Below are 14319 nucleotides of genomic sequence, written 5' to 3'. Positions count from 1 at the left end.
CGAACACCATATTTGCATGCGCTGAACTCTATGTATCATCCTCGTTGTGCAGTTGTCCCGGCAGCAGTCGGGTGTGGTGCAGCTTAGACCTTGAAGCCGTAGCCAGCCATGCAGGCCTTGTACTGCTCGATCAAGGGCTTGCACTCCTGTGTGGGGTCGTCGGTCTTGGAGAAGAGCATGCAGTCATCGCGGGCGGTCTTTTCGGTCTTGCAAACGCAGCATGGCTGTGACTGGGTCAGAACATCTGACTGATTATCTGTGTCGCATAGGTCATGAGCGTACCTTGGGCTTTTCCGCGGGAGCCGACTCGGCAGGAGCAGGGGCAGCAGCCTTCTCAGCTGTTGTCAAAAGAGAATTGTCAGCTCTGAATGACTCCGATCTACTAGCGAGACAAGAGGTATGGAGCATGCGGCGAGCATGGATGGGAGATACATACTGTTGGAGGAACCGAACAACAACGACATGACGAAGAATTGAATGTGAATGAAGAAACGGATTCAGTGAAGGACAATGGATAGAGAGCGACAGGATTGACGACGAAAGCGAACAGCAGTCGGAGGCAGAGCAAGACGAAAAGATGCTGAATAATGATGCGATTGCCCGGAAACGGCGGAGATGGTGCCTACAGTCGGCCGGAGCGGCGGTCGGGGAAAATTTATGGGAACAAACGGAAATAATTGGGTTGTCAGGGGAATGCTGCATCACGGCCCGCTGCTTCATCAAGTCTTTCTTTCTTTCTTCACTTTTTGCCCCTCCACGGTCGCATTGCCTCCCACGCTCATTGTCTTTGCTTTTCCTGCTACCATTCAGCCGTTGCTTACCAGGACCTCCATCGAGTCCTGCTACTTTGATTCTTTTGCACCCTTTCTGCATCGCACTGTGCAATTCCACCCCTGAAATTTACCCCACCATGGCCCCTCCAAAGGTCTTCTCTATCGAGGGCAAAGGCCTCAAGCTCGATTCCGCTGAGGATATCGAGTCTCACATCAAGCCTCTTCTCGAAGCTACCGACTACACTGAGATCCGCTTCGGAGGAAACACTCTGGGTGTTCCTGCTTGCGAGCGTCTCGCCGCTGTGCTTTCTACGCAAAAGAGCCTCGAAGTGGCTGAACTTGCCGACATCTTCACCTCTCGTCTGCTGAGCGAGATTCCCGACGCTCTGACCTTCCTCCTTAATGCCCTTCTCGAAATCACCACCCTCCACACCGTCAACCTCTCCGATAATGCCTTCGGCGCCAACACCCAGAAGCCCCTCGTCGACTTCCTTGCTCGCCACACCCCGCTCCGCCACCTGATCCTTAACAACAACGGCATGGGCCCCGAGGCTGGTTCGAACATCGCGAAGGCGCTTACTGAGCTGGCTCAGCGCAAGGAGGAGGCCCGTAAGGAGGGCAAGGAGGTGCCTCTTCTCGAGAGCATCGTCTGCGGTCGCAATCGCTTGGAGAACGGCAGTATGGCGGCTTGGGCACGTGCCTACGAGGTACACGCTGCCGGCATGCGCTCCGTCAAGATGACACAGAACGGTATCCGTCAGGAGGGTATCTCGATGCTGCTGAAGGAGGGTCTTCGTCACTGCTTTGCTCTGGAGGTTCTCGACCTACAGGACAACACTTTCACCATCATGGGCTCCACCGCTCTGGCTGGTGTGGTGTCCAGCTGGCCCTCTCTCCGTGAGCTCGGTGTCAGTGACTGCTTGCTGTCCGGCCGTGGTGGCGTCAAGGTCGCTCAGGCCCTGGCTGAGGCCAAGAACCAGAAGGTCCAGACCCTGCGTCTTCAGTACAATGAGATCACCGCCGAGGGTGTCAAGCAGTTCCTGCACGCCACCAAGACTGCTCTTCCTGCCCTGCGTCGTATTGAGCTGAACGGTAACATCTTCAACGAGGATGACAACAACGTGACGGAACTGCGCGAGATCCTGGAGGCCCGTCAGGAGGAGCACGGCCAGGACGATGACCCGGAGGACATGTGGGGTGTCGACGAGCTGGACGAACTTGAGGAGGAGGAGAGCGAGGAAGAGGAGGAGGAAGAGGAGGAGGAAGAGGAAGAGAAGGCCGAGAAGCTTGTCAAGGACGACGAGGCGGCCGAGAACGAAAAGGTTTCCCAGAAGAAGGACGATGATGTCGACAAGCTTGCCGACGTGTTGGGCAAGACCGGTCTGTAGACGCGTCGGGGCTTTTTGGTCACATTTTTACCTCGCCCATCCCCTATTCCCATTTTGTCGCCTCGGTGCAACGGCAGTGACTTCTCGCGTGGCAAGAGCTGGATGCATGGTCGTCTAAACGTGTCAGGCCCAGACTGACCGCGTCCGGTCTGCATGTGGCCGGCAGGAGAAGTTTGGAGACGAGATTCCTAATCCAGCCAGAGCACGCGCCTGGTGAAACTGGCTGTTATCTGCCGGGAGGTGTCCTCGCCCCTTGGATAGAAGCAGTGCTTTGCTTTGAGGTTTGATGTTGCCCTATCAGCGATATGCGTTGAGGGTTAGACGTAGACACGAGCCTTGCCCTTTGCTGATCACAACATGTTACTGCCCATGATGTATATAACGTTTAAACGAATGATGTGCATAGCTATGAGCCTGAGTTACTGAGTTGAGAGTACAGAGTACGGAGTAGAGTGGGAGTAGAAGAGTCGGTGTAAGTCAAGCCGTGCCACACCACACTAGCACAGTATTGGACTTGGCTATCTTAGTCGTTCTAGAAGTATCTATCGCTACATCTTTGATGTTCATTTAATTAGAAATGTTGATATCAACTGATTCATTCAGATTGCATCTGGCCATACTCTCACTGCAGCCTAAGGCACCAAAGCGTCACCTGCACGTCACCTGAGATGAGATGAGCCTCCAACAATCATCCACCTCTACAGCTTACTCTAATCTTTGTCCTCTAGCTAATATATGATACATCCCCTCAAACAGAATCCCCGACTAGTAATCCTCTATTAAATGGATTCCTACTAACCACAAACCCCTCCCCTCCCCTCTCTCACCATACACCAATTCCATCTTCCCACATCCCGCTCCAACCCAACACCAATCATTCATCCTACCACAACCACCCCCATCAATAACATCCAAACACATCCAAACAAACCCAAAGCAAGATGTCCGCCTCCTCCCTCGTAGCCCTCGACTCCCTGGAAGCCACCATCCTCATCGACAACGACCTGGACCCCATGTCCCCCATCCCGCCAGACACAGTAGAAGTGACCGGTCTAATGCGCACGCTAGCAACATCCTCTCCGCACGAAATCCACGACCGGGGCGATGCGCATAAGGAGCTTCAAATGGAGGATATATGCTGCTCTGCGCATGGGTTGTCGATTCTTGTGGTGCGTTATACCCTTCCCATCATCCTTTGCCCTCCTCCGTGGATCTCATAATGAGTGATGAAAGCTAAGAAGAAACCAAGACCGCAACAAAAGACAACAAACAGCACACGATCCTCTTCGACGCCGGACCTGAAGGCGATGCCTGGGAGAGGAATGTCAAGCGGCTACGGCCGGATTTGGCGGATGTGGAGGTCGTGCAATTGTCGCATTGGCATCGCGATCATTCTGGTATGTTTTTACTTCGTCCGTTTGAGATAAAGGGCGGTGTGTGCTAATTGATAATGCAGGTGGTCTTCAACGAGCCATTGAGATGATTACAGATGCTAAGAAGAAGAAAACCAGTGGGAATTCCGCTGTAACGGTAGTTGATCTCCACCCCGATCGACCGGATTACAGAGGCATGGCTATTGGACATAATATCATCTCGCTGCAGGCTGATCCCACCTTCGAGGAGTTAGAAGCTGCCGGAGGCACGGTGCAGAAACATGCAGATGCGCATACCGTTCTCGATGACTTCTTCTTCATCTCGGGGGAGATTCCTCGACGGACGGGGTATGAGCATGGGTTGAAGGGGGGGATGAGGTATGATGCGGAAGAGAAGGATTGGTTCTCGGATGAGGGGATTGCGGATGAGAGGTTTTTGATGTGTAGGCTTAAGGGTATGTTATCCATTCGGGTTTGTATTTGATGATAGCTATTTCTGGGTGATGCTGACTTGATACAGATAAGGGCATAGTTATGTTCACGGCGTGCAGTCATGCCGGGGTGGTTAATTGCGCACAGCATGCGGTGGATTCGCTAGATGGTGAGGTCCCCCTGCATGCTATTGTTGGGGGATTTCATCTTGCTACTAGTGAGGCGTCGCAGATGGAGAGTACCGTTAGGGATCTGAAGAGGTTGGATCCTGCGGTTATTCTTCCGGGGCATTGCTCGGGGTGGAGGGCTAAGTTTGCGATTGAGAGGAGTATGCCGGGGGCGATGGTGCCTTGTTCGGTGGGGATGAGGATTAAGTTTTAGGTAACTTACAGGTTAGCTGGGTTTATGGTCATGATGGATGTTGTTCTTAGGAGGATGCTACTCTGGCCTGTGTCTATCCAAGACAACTTCAGCGACAATGCTCAGTCGAATAGTCATGCCATGGTGATAACTTGATGGGGCTACAAGAAAATCTGGGAGTTATTGTATGCTCATCGACCTGGTTAGTCTACCATGTCGAGCTTGGAAGAGCATAATGGTGGCAGTCGTGCTGCATTGCCATACGCCCGTTCTTATGGAGGTTCGATATCAGACCACAGATACCCACCATGCTCATTGAAAGTCCGTCTCGGATGATATCGCGAGCAGCACAATATCTCTAGCACAGGATTCTTGGAACTGCACCCTTCCGCTTGGAGGATAACAATGGACATCCCAGTGACACCGTTGCATCGGCAGCCTTGGTATAAAACAAGATGTCACGGTGCACATGCTGGCGGGAGAGAGGAGTATCGAGGTATATGATATATATTGTGCCTAGAAGTGCTTGAACTTATGAAAATATATATTATGTTGTATATCAGCTCTGGCACGAAGTTGAGTCCGTTTGGATGGATGTTGGGATTGTATATATATCATTACACAGTTGTACTCAACATATATTTACTACACAACTAACTACAACAACTCACAGAATCACCACTATTCCTCAACTAAAACACACCACCGTAAACCTTCATCACCCCTACAACTACAATGCATTCACACAACCAACCTTATTCCTCCATTCCACCGACCCGAATACCACCATCTGACCCATCCATCCATCCATCCACCGCTCACCGACTGCAGTATGATGATGATAGCACAACATGACAGCACCACCCCTCAAGCACGCCAAAACTCAAAACGAAAGCCAAGTAAGAGCCCAGCAATCCAGACCGTCACAAACCAAGGGACCAGAAGCAGGCTAGAATGGCTAGAAAGCAGCAGCAGCAGCATCATCACCCATCACTACGGCATACATGCATGCTGCAATGCACATTCCATACCGCCAAGATTCCGTCTCTATCAAACGATATATATCTACGGATGGTAATTTCAAATGGTTGTAATGTCATGCAATGCAGGAAGGAAAATATTGTAAGAGGTTGGGTAGGTAGGGTTATTGTGCATATACTTTCTATCTACTATACATGAAGATGAGGAGAGGTGGTATGCAGAGGAGGGAATAGAGTTAGAGTTAGTATGTTAGGTTAGTTGGTTGGTTGGATTCGTGGTAGGAGGTGATTCGCCTGTCTACTGACTTACTCCTCTAATCTCTGGTTACTTCTGAGATAGGTCTATTTGTTTCTGGAGGTAGAGATGAATGGATGGGTGAGTGAGGTTGGGATTATAGGCGCAGCAGCAGCTGTATGTATGTGTGAGTGTATGTAGGAAGGAAATTAACATGTCGTGTAACACCATCCATCCATCCATTTACTATCAGTACGTACTATCTAAGCAGTACTGTAAGTAAGTATTCTATTCCCTCCCATTCTTACCAAACATACAAACATATGCATCTACCCAGATTTCTCATGCTGTATGACGTATCCCTACAGAGCACAGCATGAAAGTGATGACGACCACTTACTATACTACCCTGCCAAGTATTCGATTCAATTCCTCGTTAATCACTTCGTAGTTGATTCCTCTTTTTTACCATTTATGTAGATGCCTATGCTAAACAACCCATCCATCAAACTCTATATTGAGTATATACTGTAGCCTACTAGTCATCTGATCAACTCTGCAGAAGGTTAACAACTAACTACACTTCTCACTGTTGATCACCCGCGACTCAAACTTCAGGCTGTGCTGGGCTGGGCTGTGCTATGATTGATGAAGATCCCGTCCTTCCCCCTCTCTCTCCGCTGGCTGCATTACACTCTACAAGGGAGGAGAGGGGCGGTGCAGGAGGCAGCACATACGCCCCTTTGCCAAGAACAATAAAAGGGAGGAATGCACGGCAGGGCTTGGCGGGGAGATAAGAGGGGGAGAAGAAGAAAGGGGTAACTTTGTTTGTTTGTTTGGTATGGAGAAGATTATGGAGGATGAGCGATGAACAGATGGGGTTGAGTTGTTAGTAGTTAATTTACTTGTGGTGTCGGTGGTGGTGATTATGGGGTATGGGGTAGAAACTGGTTTGATGAACTGGTGGGAATATACATTGATTAGTATTCTTGTATGATAGTATGCTAGTATGTGGATGGCAGGTTCTTTGTTGTATGGAAATATGAAACTAGACAAAGAAATTCTCACTATGTCTTTCTCTCTACTATTCTTTGCTTTCTCTACTGTAAGCGAAACACGAAGTAAACGACAAACTGTGGTCTAGTAAGTAGTAACAACTCCCACCAAGCTGCATCACCCGTCATCACCAACATAAACGTCAACACTACATCCAGACAAGTAACTCGTTGCACTGATAACAACCACCACCCCAAAATCAAGTCATTTTCATTACACTCTATAATTAGTAGGACTACAGACACTGCTTCGCTATCAACCGTGCACATCCCACCCTGGTAATTAATTATTCGCACATCAAAAAAAGGGATGGATGATAGACAAAACCGCCAAGAAAAAGCCTTGCTGAAGACTGCACATCTCCCGCTTGGCGCAAAACAATCTGCATAACTATTGGCTTGGAAAGGGGGTAAACCTACTACTTACTACTTACCACTGTAAGAGGGCAGTCACGTTTTCGAGGGGGCGGGTTAAGTTACTTATTTGTTTTTTGCTTTTTATTGTTTTTGCTTGGCTGTATGGAGTTTTGTACGTGTGATAGTATATCTTGAGTTGTTCGGTTACTAGTAGACTAGTACGTAGTATCTCATTTTAAATATTGATTATACTTTCTTACAATTCCTGATTTACAGCAATGATTTCTCGCTTAGATGCCATCTTGGCAAATGTAGATAGCCAGGGCAAGAAAGGCAGCCAGCCAGCCAGCCAGCCCCTGATGAACTGTCGATCTGATATCATCTTTTCCACATCAGCATCACTCCGTCACTCACCATCACATCAGGGATACGGATTATCCTGACGGGGATACTCACTCGGCAATTTACTTCCTCAAAGTTAACCTTATTTCATTATTATTATTATTATCACTTAAGTTCAAGGAAAACTCTATCCATCCTGCCAAGTAGTAACTACTGTCTCACGACTTTGTCCGTCGGACCCTCATACGAAACGGAGTCGGAGTATATTAGGATATCACATCAGACATAACTTACTCCGTAGTCACGGACCAGAATGGTAGTTAGTAAGTGTCCATCTGACATCATATGCAAATACACACATAGTTAACTACCTACCTAATTGATCGATTCTTCACACATCTAGAAGGGCGGATAGTTATGTCTGTAAAAACTCAAACACCACCGATCTACATCATTATTATCCTCCCTCCCCTTTTTAGATGATATGATACAATAACTTCCCTTAATGTACGTATGTATAATCTCCGTCTATAATTTATCCATGTGGCTACTGCATCATCATCTTGTCCGTTCGATTAACCTGCCCCTTTTGGATATATAAGGGTAGGTGTGGGTGTATCAGACAATGATCCGATAATTAAACTTCATGTAAAACATGGCATGTGAGTCGAGGGTGGGATGATGATGGAGATGAGACAAGACAAGACAGATACTAGAATAGTCGGTCAGATCATCGATACTTATTCTTCCTTGGGTATGATGTTGATCGATGGTACCTACTTCTGATTGATGCAAGAAGGGGTACCTACATATGTATTGGATAGAGGATGTAGGCACGGGATATATACTGAAACAGGGTGATGAGAATCAGGGTCGGAGCAGAGACTGCTGCAGCAGTGTGCTGCAGAGAGACATGAATGGTTGTTTTGTCTTGGATATACTACACCTACTCCTACTTACTACTTACTACTACTGTCTAGTGGGATACTTTTCTGTAGATTGTATATAGTATCAAGTGTATATCGCGGGGTGACCAAAACCTGCACAAAAGTACTCGATACATATATAGTAAACACCCAGGTACGGAGCACTTAATTAGACATAATAATCCATGCTGGTGATCCCTTGGCATCGATCCCATCACACACCCAAAGCTGTAGTTTACTATGAGATACTACTACGTCTGGCAACAAAGTTAAACATGTACCAGAACAAACCACCACACCCAATAGACATGAGACATCACCACCACTACTACAGTACTACGTATCCCCACCCAACCCTCCTCCCTCCATCAGACACGTCTCCTCCAAAAAAGCAACCCGGCAAGATTTATTCCCTCACTTCAGCCTTACATCCATCGCTTCACACTCCCGACACTCTATTCCGGAAAAATTCTTCACACCCAACATCGAACAAGAAACATTCGGTCCAGTACCACGGTTCATACCCGACAACATTCAACCATGGAAAAGGAGGGCAGCAGGAGGGATAAAGTAAAACGCCTGAATGGATGGATATGAACGGGCGAATGTATGATTGGAGGGGGGGGTAAACCAAACTCTGGATTACTGGTGGTGTCTTTGTCTCCAAAACGGCGCGCCCGTGCCGATTCCCGTGTCGCGTAGTTAGCCCAGACCCGTTAGCAGTTTAGTTTACCACCCAGTAAAATAGTAACTAGAACTTCGGCGACCCTGAGGTGACTACTGAGTGGGAAGGGCCGAATATGCCGAGGAGAAAGGCCGACAAGGCAAGACATGGACATTTCGCTCATACGCGCCGAGTTGAGTGAGGGATAATGGTGATTCCACCACCCACTTCAATTTTCCAATTCACGCACTCACTCATTTGGGGCTAAACTTACTTGGGGAGTCGTGTGCGTGAGTGAGCGCATTTGCAGCGCAAATGGCGTTCCACCATCACCCCCAGGGTGGGCTTGTCAGCCCGGCAGTCACTTAAGTAACTAATCTAATATTTTGTCTGGTGGGAGAGCTTGCACGAGGAGGGGTAGCTAGTTAGTTACCTAACTAGTAAGCTATTTGACACAGATAAGCTGGTTCTGGTTGTTGCGTTGCGAGTTCGGTATCCCTCCATCTTGTCCTGCCGATATCCCGTTCCAGACCCGGTCGTTTTGGACTGTCCCATGTCTACTACTGATTTGACTAACTATTGGGTTCTCGCTTCCACCAGGGTATTCTTCCCTATCGGTAGCTAAGTGTCCATGATGCAGTAGTTGTCACCGGTCGGCCCATGATAGGCAGTGAGCGACCTGAAGCATCTAGTGCTATCGATCCGGCTTGCCGCGCTTCTTTTGCTATCTACCTAGTCCATTTAGACTGGGTTATCTAGCTATGTCCGGAAAATAGCTCTCTGCATCGAATCTCTGCAGTCTAATTCTAGTTCTAACCAATTTCGCCGACCGTAGCTTACTTCCAAGACTGGCCAACAGCAAGTCGCCCAGGTACGGACGGGCAATAATTCCCCGAGTCGGCGAGGGCTCGGGCTAAACCCGATCCAAGCATACGCACAGCAGCCCGGAAGAATAACCAAGGGCAATTGCACTGCTACAAAGCAACCAAACTAACTAACTAACTAACCGATTTATCGGATTCTGCTGGTCACTGGGCAGAAGCAGTTCTGCAAAGCACGGCGCGTCATCAATAGATGGTGGGTTAGCTGCCACGGTAGCACGCTGGGGCGCGCGCGTGCGCGGGTGCGGAATGGAAATGAGGTTTAGAAAATCTCTCATACAAGTCAGCAAGTCTTCTCCGGAGGTGTCAAAAAGGTAAGGACGATAAAGCTCCTGCAGTAGCTCTTTAGTGGTTGTCGTCAGAGCGTTGGAGCTCGGCGAGGTTTGAGAAAACGTACGCAGCCCAGCTAGCTGCTTTGTAGCTAGACTGGTATCGAGCTACTGAGGGTAATTGGAGCGGGCTAAAATTGCGCTGCTGCTGCTAATATCCAGCATCTGTTGCTGCTGGGGACGACGGCTGACCCGTTGACGAATGACGATGTCGCATCCTCGTACTCGATTGGGATCTCCGATGAACAGTCGGAGCTTCCTCCCGCCCGTGGGGGCAGGTACATACGTGTAGCTGTGAGTAGTCAATGGTCAGGTACTGTCCCCTCCCACTAAGTAACTGATTAGTCGTCATCATCGTACTGCCAATGCTGCAATAGCAATAGTATCCTCGATAGTATGATACTTTGCAGGAGGATAGTACTATCTATCGAACACAACACTTCTTGGTGCTCTCTTGGCAATGGTGCTGGCAGCACGAGCATCTCCATTTGCAAAGGCGTTGTGCGATCGATGTCCGCTACTGCAGCAAGTACCTCGACCGCGGAGGTCCGATGCGCGACTGGGATGTTGGATGGAGGAGGGTGCTACTGCTGCTATCCTTGAACCTCGGGTGAACGAGGGCAGACCAGGGCCGACAGAAAATCCCTCACCAGGATCCTCGATGAGACAGCTTGGCACGGGCGATCGCCCGGTGGGGGGAAGGGAAGAGGAAAGGCGAGTTGGGACGGCGATTGGTATCATTATTGGGGGCCGCTAACTGTATTCGCAATTAACGTCGGTGAAGTGGGAGGAATTGGCCCCGTTACCGCGCTGAGTCGATGGAGTGACCAACTGACTAGCCGTCTAGTCTTGGTCACTACTGTAGGTACCAGAAAGCCAAGAACGAGCCTAGCGGTATCTAGTGGGCGCTCCACGGACGCCGGTGGTCGTGATCGCATTTTTGAGGTCATTTGTTCGTGCTGCTTGCTTTCTTTATGCACCGACTGACGGAACAATTGCCATTGTGCCGAACCTGTATTACCTAAGGTCGTATCTCTACCTGCAAGTAGTCTAGTAGGTGATGAAGATAGAATGTAGTAAAGATTACGAGGTGTAAGCCATGACTCTTGTCATACGCGCCAACACGCGCCGTCATCGTGCGGATAATTGTCTCACCCCCCGTCATCTATACACGGCTCGTACGAGAGGGTCGGCCGAATGTGGTTTAGCATCCTTACGGGTAGCCGACCTTATCCCGAAGGGGAATTTCGTTGCCCCCATCCATTAGCCAACACACTGGCCTGACTGACTACTGACTGTGCTTTGCAAAGTCCCTCAAAGAGAAAGCCACCAAAAGTCGCATTAATTATTGGCAAATTGCCCCAGAGGCCAAAATCAATAATAAGGACAATCCCACCAACACTATGACTTTACCCGATTTCCCTATCGGACTGCCGATTATGACGTAGCACCCACTCCCCCCCCCAATCTCCCCCGGTGGCCATGACCCCTCGACAAATCCCAATTCAGTGGCCAACAAACTCCCCTGCTGCCGACATCCGATGTGCCATGTCAGCCCCAGAAAAATTCTCTGATCTCGAACCCTCACCCCAAAATTTCGGAGCGGCAAAAACCAAGAACAATCGTCTGGACAAGGAAATGCAGCTAACTGGCTCCAAGGGCCCCAGTCGAAGCCTTCTAGAAAACGTCGAGAACGGCGAATCTGCGGGTTCGATGCGGTCAGAAGGTCCTTGTTGCCCCTCACTTTTTTGGGGCCTTGCATTCGGCTGGTCCGGTGGCGACCAGTCAGTCGAGTCCCAAGTCAGTCCTTCCCGACTGAGTATGGCGCTATTACTACGGAGTACTACTACTGTGGACAAATCTTGGGCCCCTCCTCCAACAATCAATCAATCAATCAATTGCCCTGATAAGCCCCATTACTAAGGTATTTTAGTCCGCGCTCGGGGAAGTGCGGGCTAGTCACTTAGTCTAACCCGTAGTGGGAGTTAGCCTCTTACTATCTACTCCGTACTCCGGTCTACTACTCCGGACTTTGGCAGTGGCGCGCCCGCACGGAATAGCCTCACTTTTTTCCATTTTGTATGGTCTATGGCTCCATTGCGGGATATAATATCATGCACTATTGTGTGGTCATCCCATCACTATGAGGCGAACTTGTGACTGATTGATTTCTCCATATTTTCCTTTGTTAAGTCATGATGGACGACGCGGGGAGGGTCTCGGTCTCGGTCTCGGTCTTGGTCTTTCAATCCACACCGGCAATACCGATGACCTTCTTTGACCGTTCTCGAAACCCTTTTTTTGGTTGTTTCTTTGGTTGCGATCATGCAGAATGCTTGCTTGCTTGCTGCTGGGTTGGCATCCCTCACGTGTTCCCTGTCTCCATGCATTGTTATGTAGGGCTCCACGTCCGGAGTAAGTAGGTATGGTATGTAGGTACGTAGCTCGATTCACCTTCCCGAAGGGAAAGCGAGTCAATATTAGTATGAGTAGTTTAGTATCATCTAAGTAGATTAACTAGACGACGACAACGGACAACGCCATATCTCATTTCAGCCCAGCTGTCAGAGAACGGTTTCAACGAACACAAAACAAAGATACTCTAACTAACTACGGAGAGGCAGGATCAAATAACCTCAAACCCTGATACAAAGGTCCCAAGCAATTAAGAAAGAAATTCGAAACAACCCCAAACCCAAATATCGACAACGAAACGACCATCATCATCACCACCAACGAACCAAGAGCGATTACCATCACCTCCCATCCTATGGTTCAGGGACAGACAGACGACAAGCGACAGCAGCCAGAACTGACATCCCGACCGAGAAACAACTCACCCTCAGCCCGTTCCACGGTTTGCGTGTGTGGGGAGCCTTTTTGCAACACACACTTAGTAGAGTTAGTACACTTCGGGAAGTGAAATTTGGTAAAGGTACTTTCCCGACTAGGCGAGGTACCAGGTACTAGTGCGGTTTTAAAAACAACGAAATTGGGGGACGCACACACACACAGGTCTCTCTTATTTCCACGCGCGCGCGCCCATACCACTCCGGTGAGTGGGTGGGTGAGGTGTGGGTTGCTCCACTTCGGCTAAGAAGGTAAGTAATCCTGGATTGGGACTAGTGTGACGGAGAATCCAGGTACTGGGTTTGCGGGTTTTTGGTTCTGAATTTTTATCCACTTTGGGGTTTTTTTATCTAAAAGTATCTCCATCTCTCTATCTAGTTAGAGCTACAGTTAAGTACGTATATTCGTGGGATTATTATTATTTACTCTCCAAGTAATTTATCTATCTAACAGTCTAACTGTGTAGAGCAATGGAGAAATAAATGGGTTTTAGTATGCTCCACGATAGCTACCTCTCACTGACTAAGTAGTTTACTACTGTTGGCCTTGACCCTGACTTTGGTCTGGTCTTGGCCTTTGGGGAAAATATGGGATGAGATGGGATGGGGATGATGGGGTAAAATGGGACAGACAACACATAAGGGGGTGAAAGTGTGGGATGTGGGATGACTTCCTTCCTTTCTTTCTTTCTCCATAGTAACTTAACGACTCCTCCCCCCTCAGCTGACCTTCTATGGGCCTCTCCTCCCCCCCTTTGAACCCCAGAAATAGTAAAGTAGCATAGATAGGATCCTGTAGTTTGGTATTTTCCAGATGGCTGGGGGGGTTTTGCGGTTTTCGAGTCTTGGCTGACGTGGGTTGTTGTTGTGTTTTTGTTTTGCATACCGACCCTGTCTTGCCTTGCCTTGCTGCCCCAGGTTCAAGTTCAGGCCTACTAAGTTAAGTTCCCCTTAATCCCTGTAATAATACCGGGCAACGGTGAGAATCCCCCGGAATTCTGATCACCATGGACTGCATCCGGATGGTGATGTATGATTTGGGGGCGGTTGGGGGGTGCACGGGCTGTACACAGTACTAATTGCGTATGTATGCTAATCTAACTCATTACTCGAGGAGTTAGCTAATGGTAGTTACCAGTTCAGCCATAGTAGTAGTAGTACCTGACAATGGTAGCATAATCGGGAATAGCATCATCATCATAATCACCATCACCATTACTACTACTGTACTCAACATGGGGTAACCTTCCCATTCGTCAGGAACATACCCCGACGGCGAAACTTCCCCCGTGAGGGAATCTCCCTATGCCCTATCCATCCAGAATCATCCTTCCCTAAGACACTACCTATCTAAGTAACTTAACCACCCAAACCG

General features: G+C 48.9%; 3 protein-coding genes across 3 annotated transcripts; 2 read left to right on the top strand and 1 right to left on the bottom strand.

The window, feature by feature from the left end:
• Nucleotides 1–83: 83 nt before the first annotated feature.
• Nucleotides 84–464, bottom strand: COX17 (copper metallochaperone COX17; the record flags this gene model as incomplete). Its single annotated transcript, XM_041681367.1, has 3 exons — nt 84–224; nt 283–338; nt 437–464. The coding sequence occupies 3 exons, from the start codon at nt 462–464 to the stop codon at nt 84–86; spliced, it is 225 nt and encodes a 74-aa protein (XP_041537772.1).
• Nucleotides 465–910: 446 nt separating this feature from the next.
• Nucleotides 911–2161, top strand: AKAW2_11051A (GTPase-activating protein RNA1; the record flags this gene model as incomplete). The annotated part of the gene is made up of 1 exon (XM_041681356.1): nt 911–2161. One exon carries the CDS (start codon nt 911–913, stop codon nt 2159–2161), a length of 1251 nt encoding a protein of 416 aa, XP_041537771.1.
• Nucleotides 2162–3102: 941 nt separating this feature from the next.
• Nucleotides 3103–4347, top strand: AKAW2_11050A (MBL fold metallo-hydrolase; the record flags this gene model as incomplete). The annotated part of the gene is made up of 4 exons (XM_041681345.1): nt 3103–3330; nt 3411–3558; nt 3618–3989; nt 4055–4347. The coding sequence occupies 4 exons, from the start codon at nt 3103–3105 to the stop codon at nt 4345–4347; spliced, it is 1041 nt and encodes a 346-aa protein (XP_041537770.1).
• Nucleotides 4348–14319: the final 9972 nt, after the last annotated feature.

Source organism: Aspergillus luchuensis, chromosome 1 (assembly GCF_016861625.1).
Source record: "Aspergillus luchuensis IFO 4308 DNA, chromosome 1, nearly complete sequence".
Classification (NCBI taxonomy): Eukaryota; Fungi; Ascomycota; class Eurotiomycetes; order Eurotiales; family Aspergillaceae; genus Aspergillus; species Aspergillus luchuensis.
This window is presented reverse-complemented; position numbering and strand designations above follow the sequence as displayed.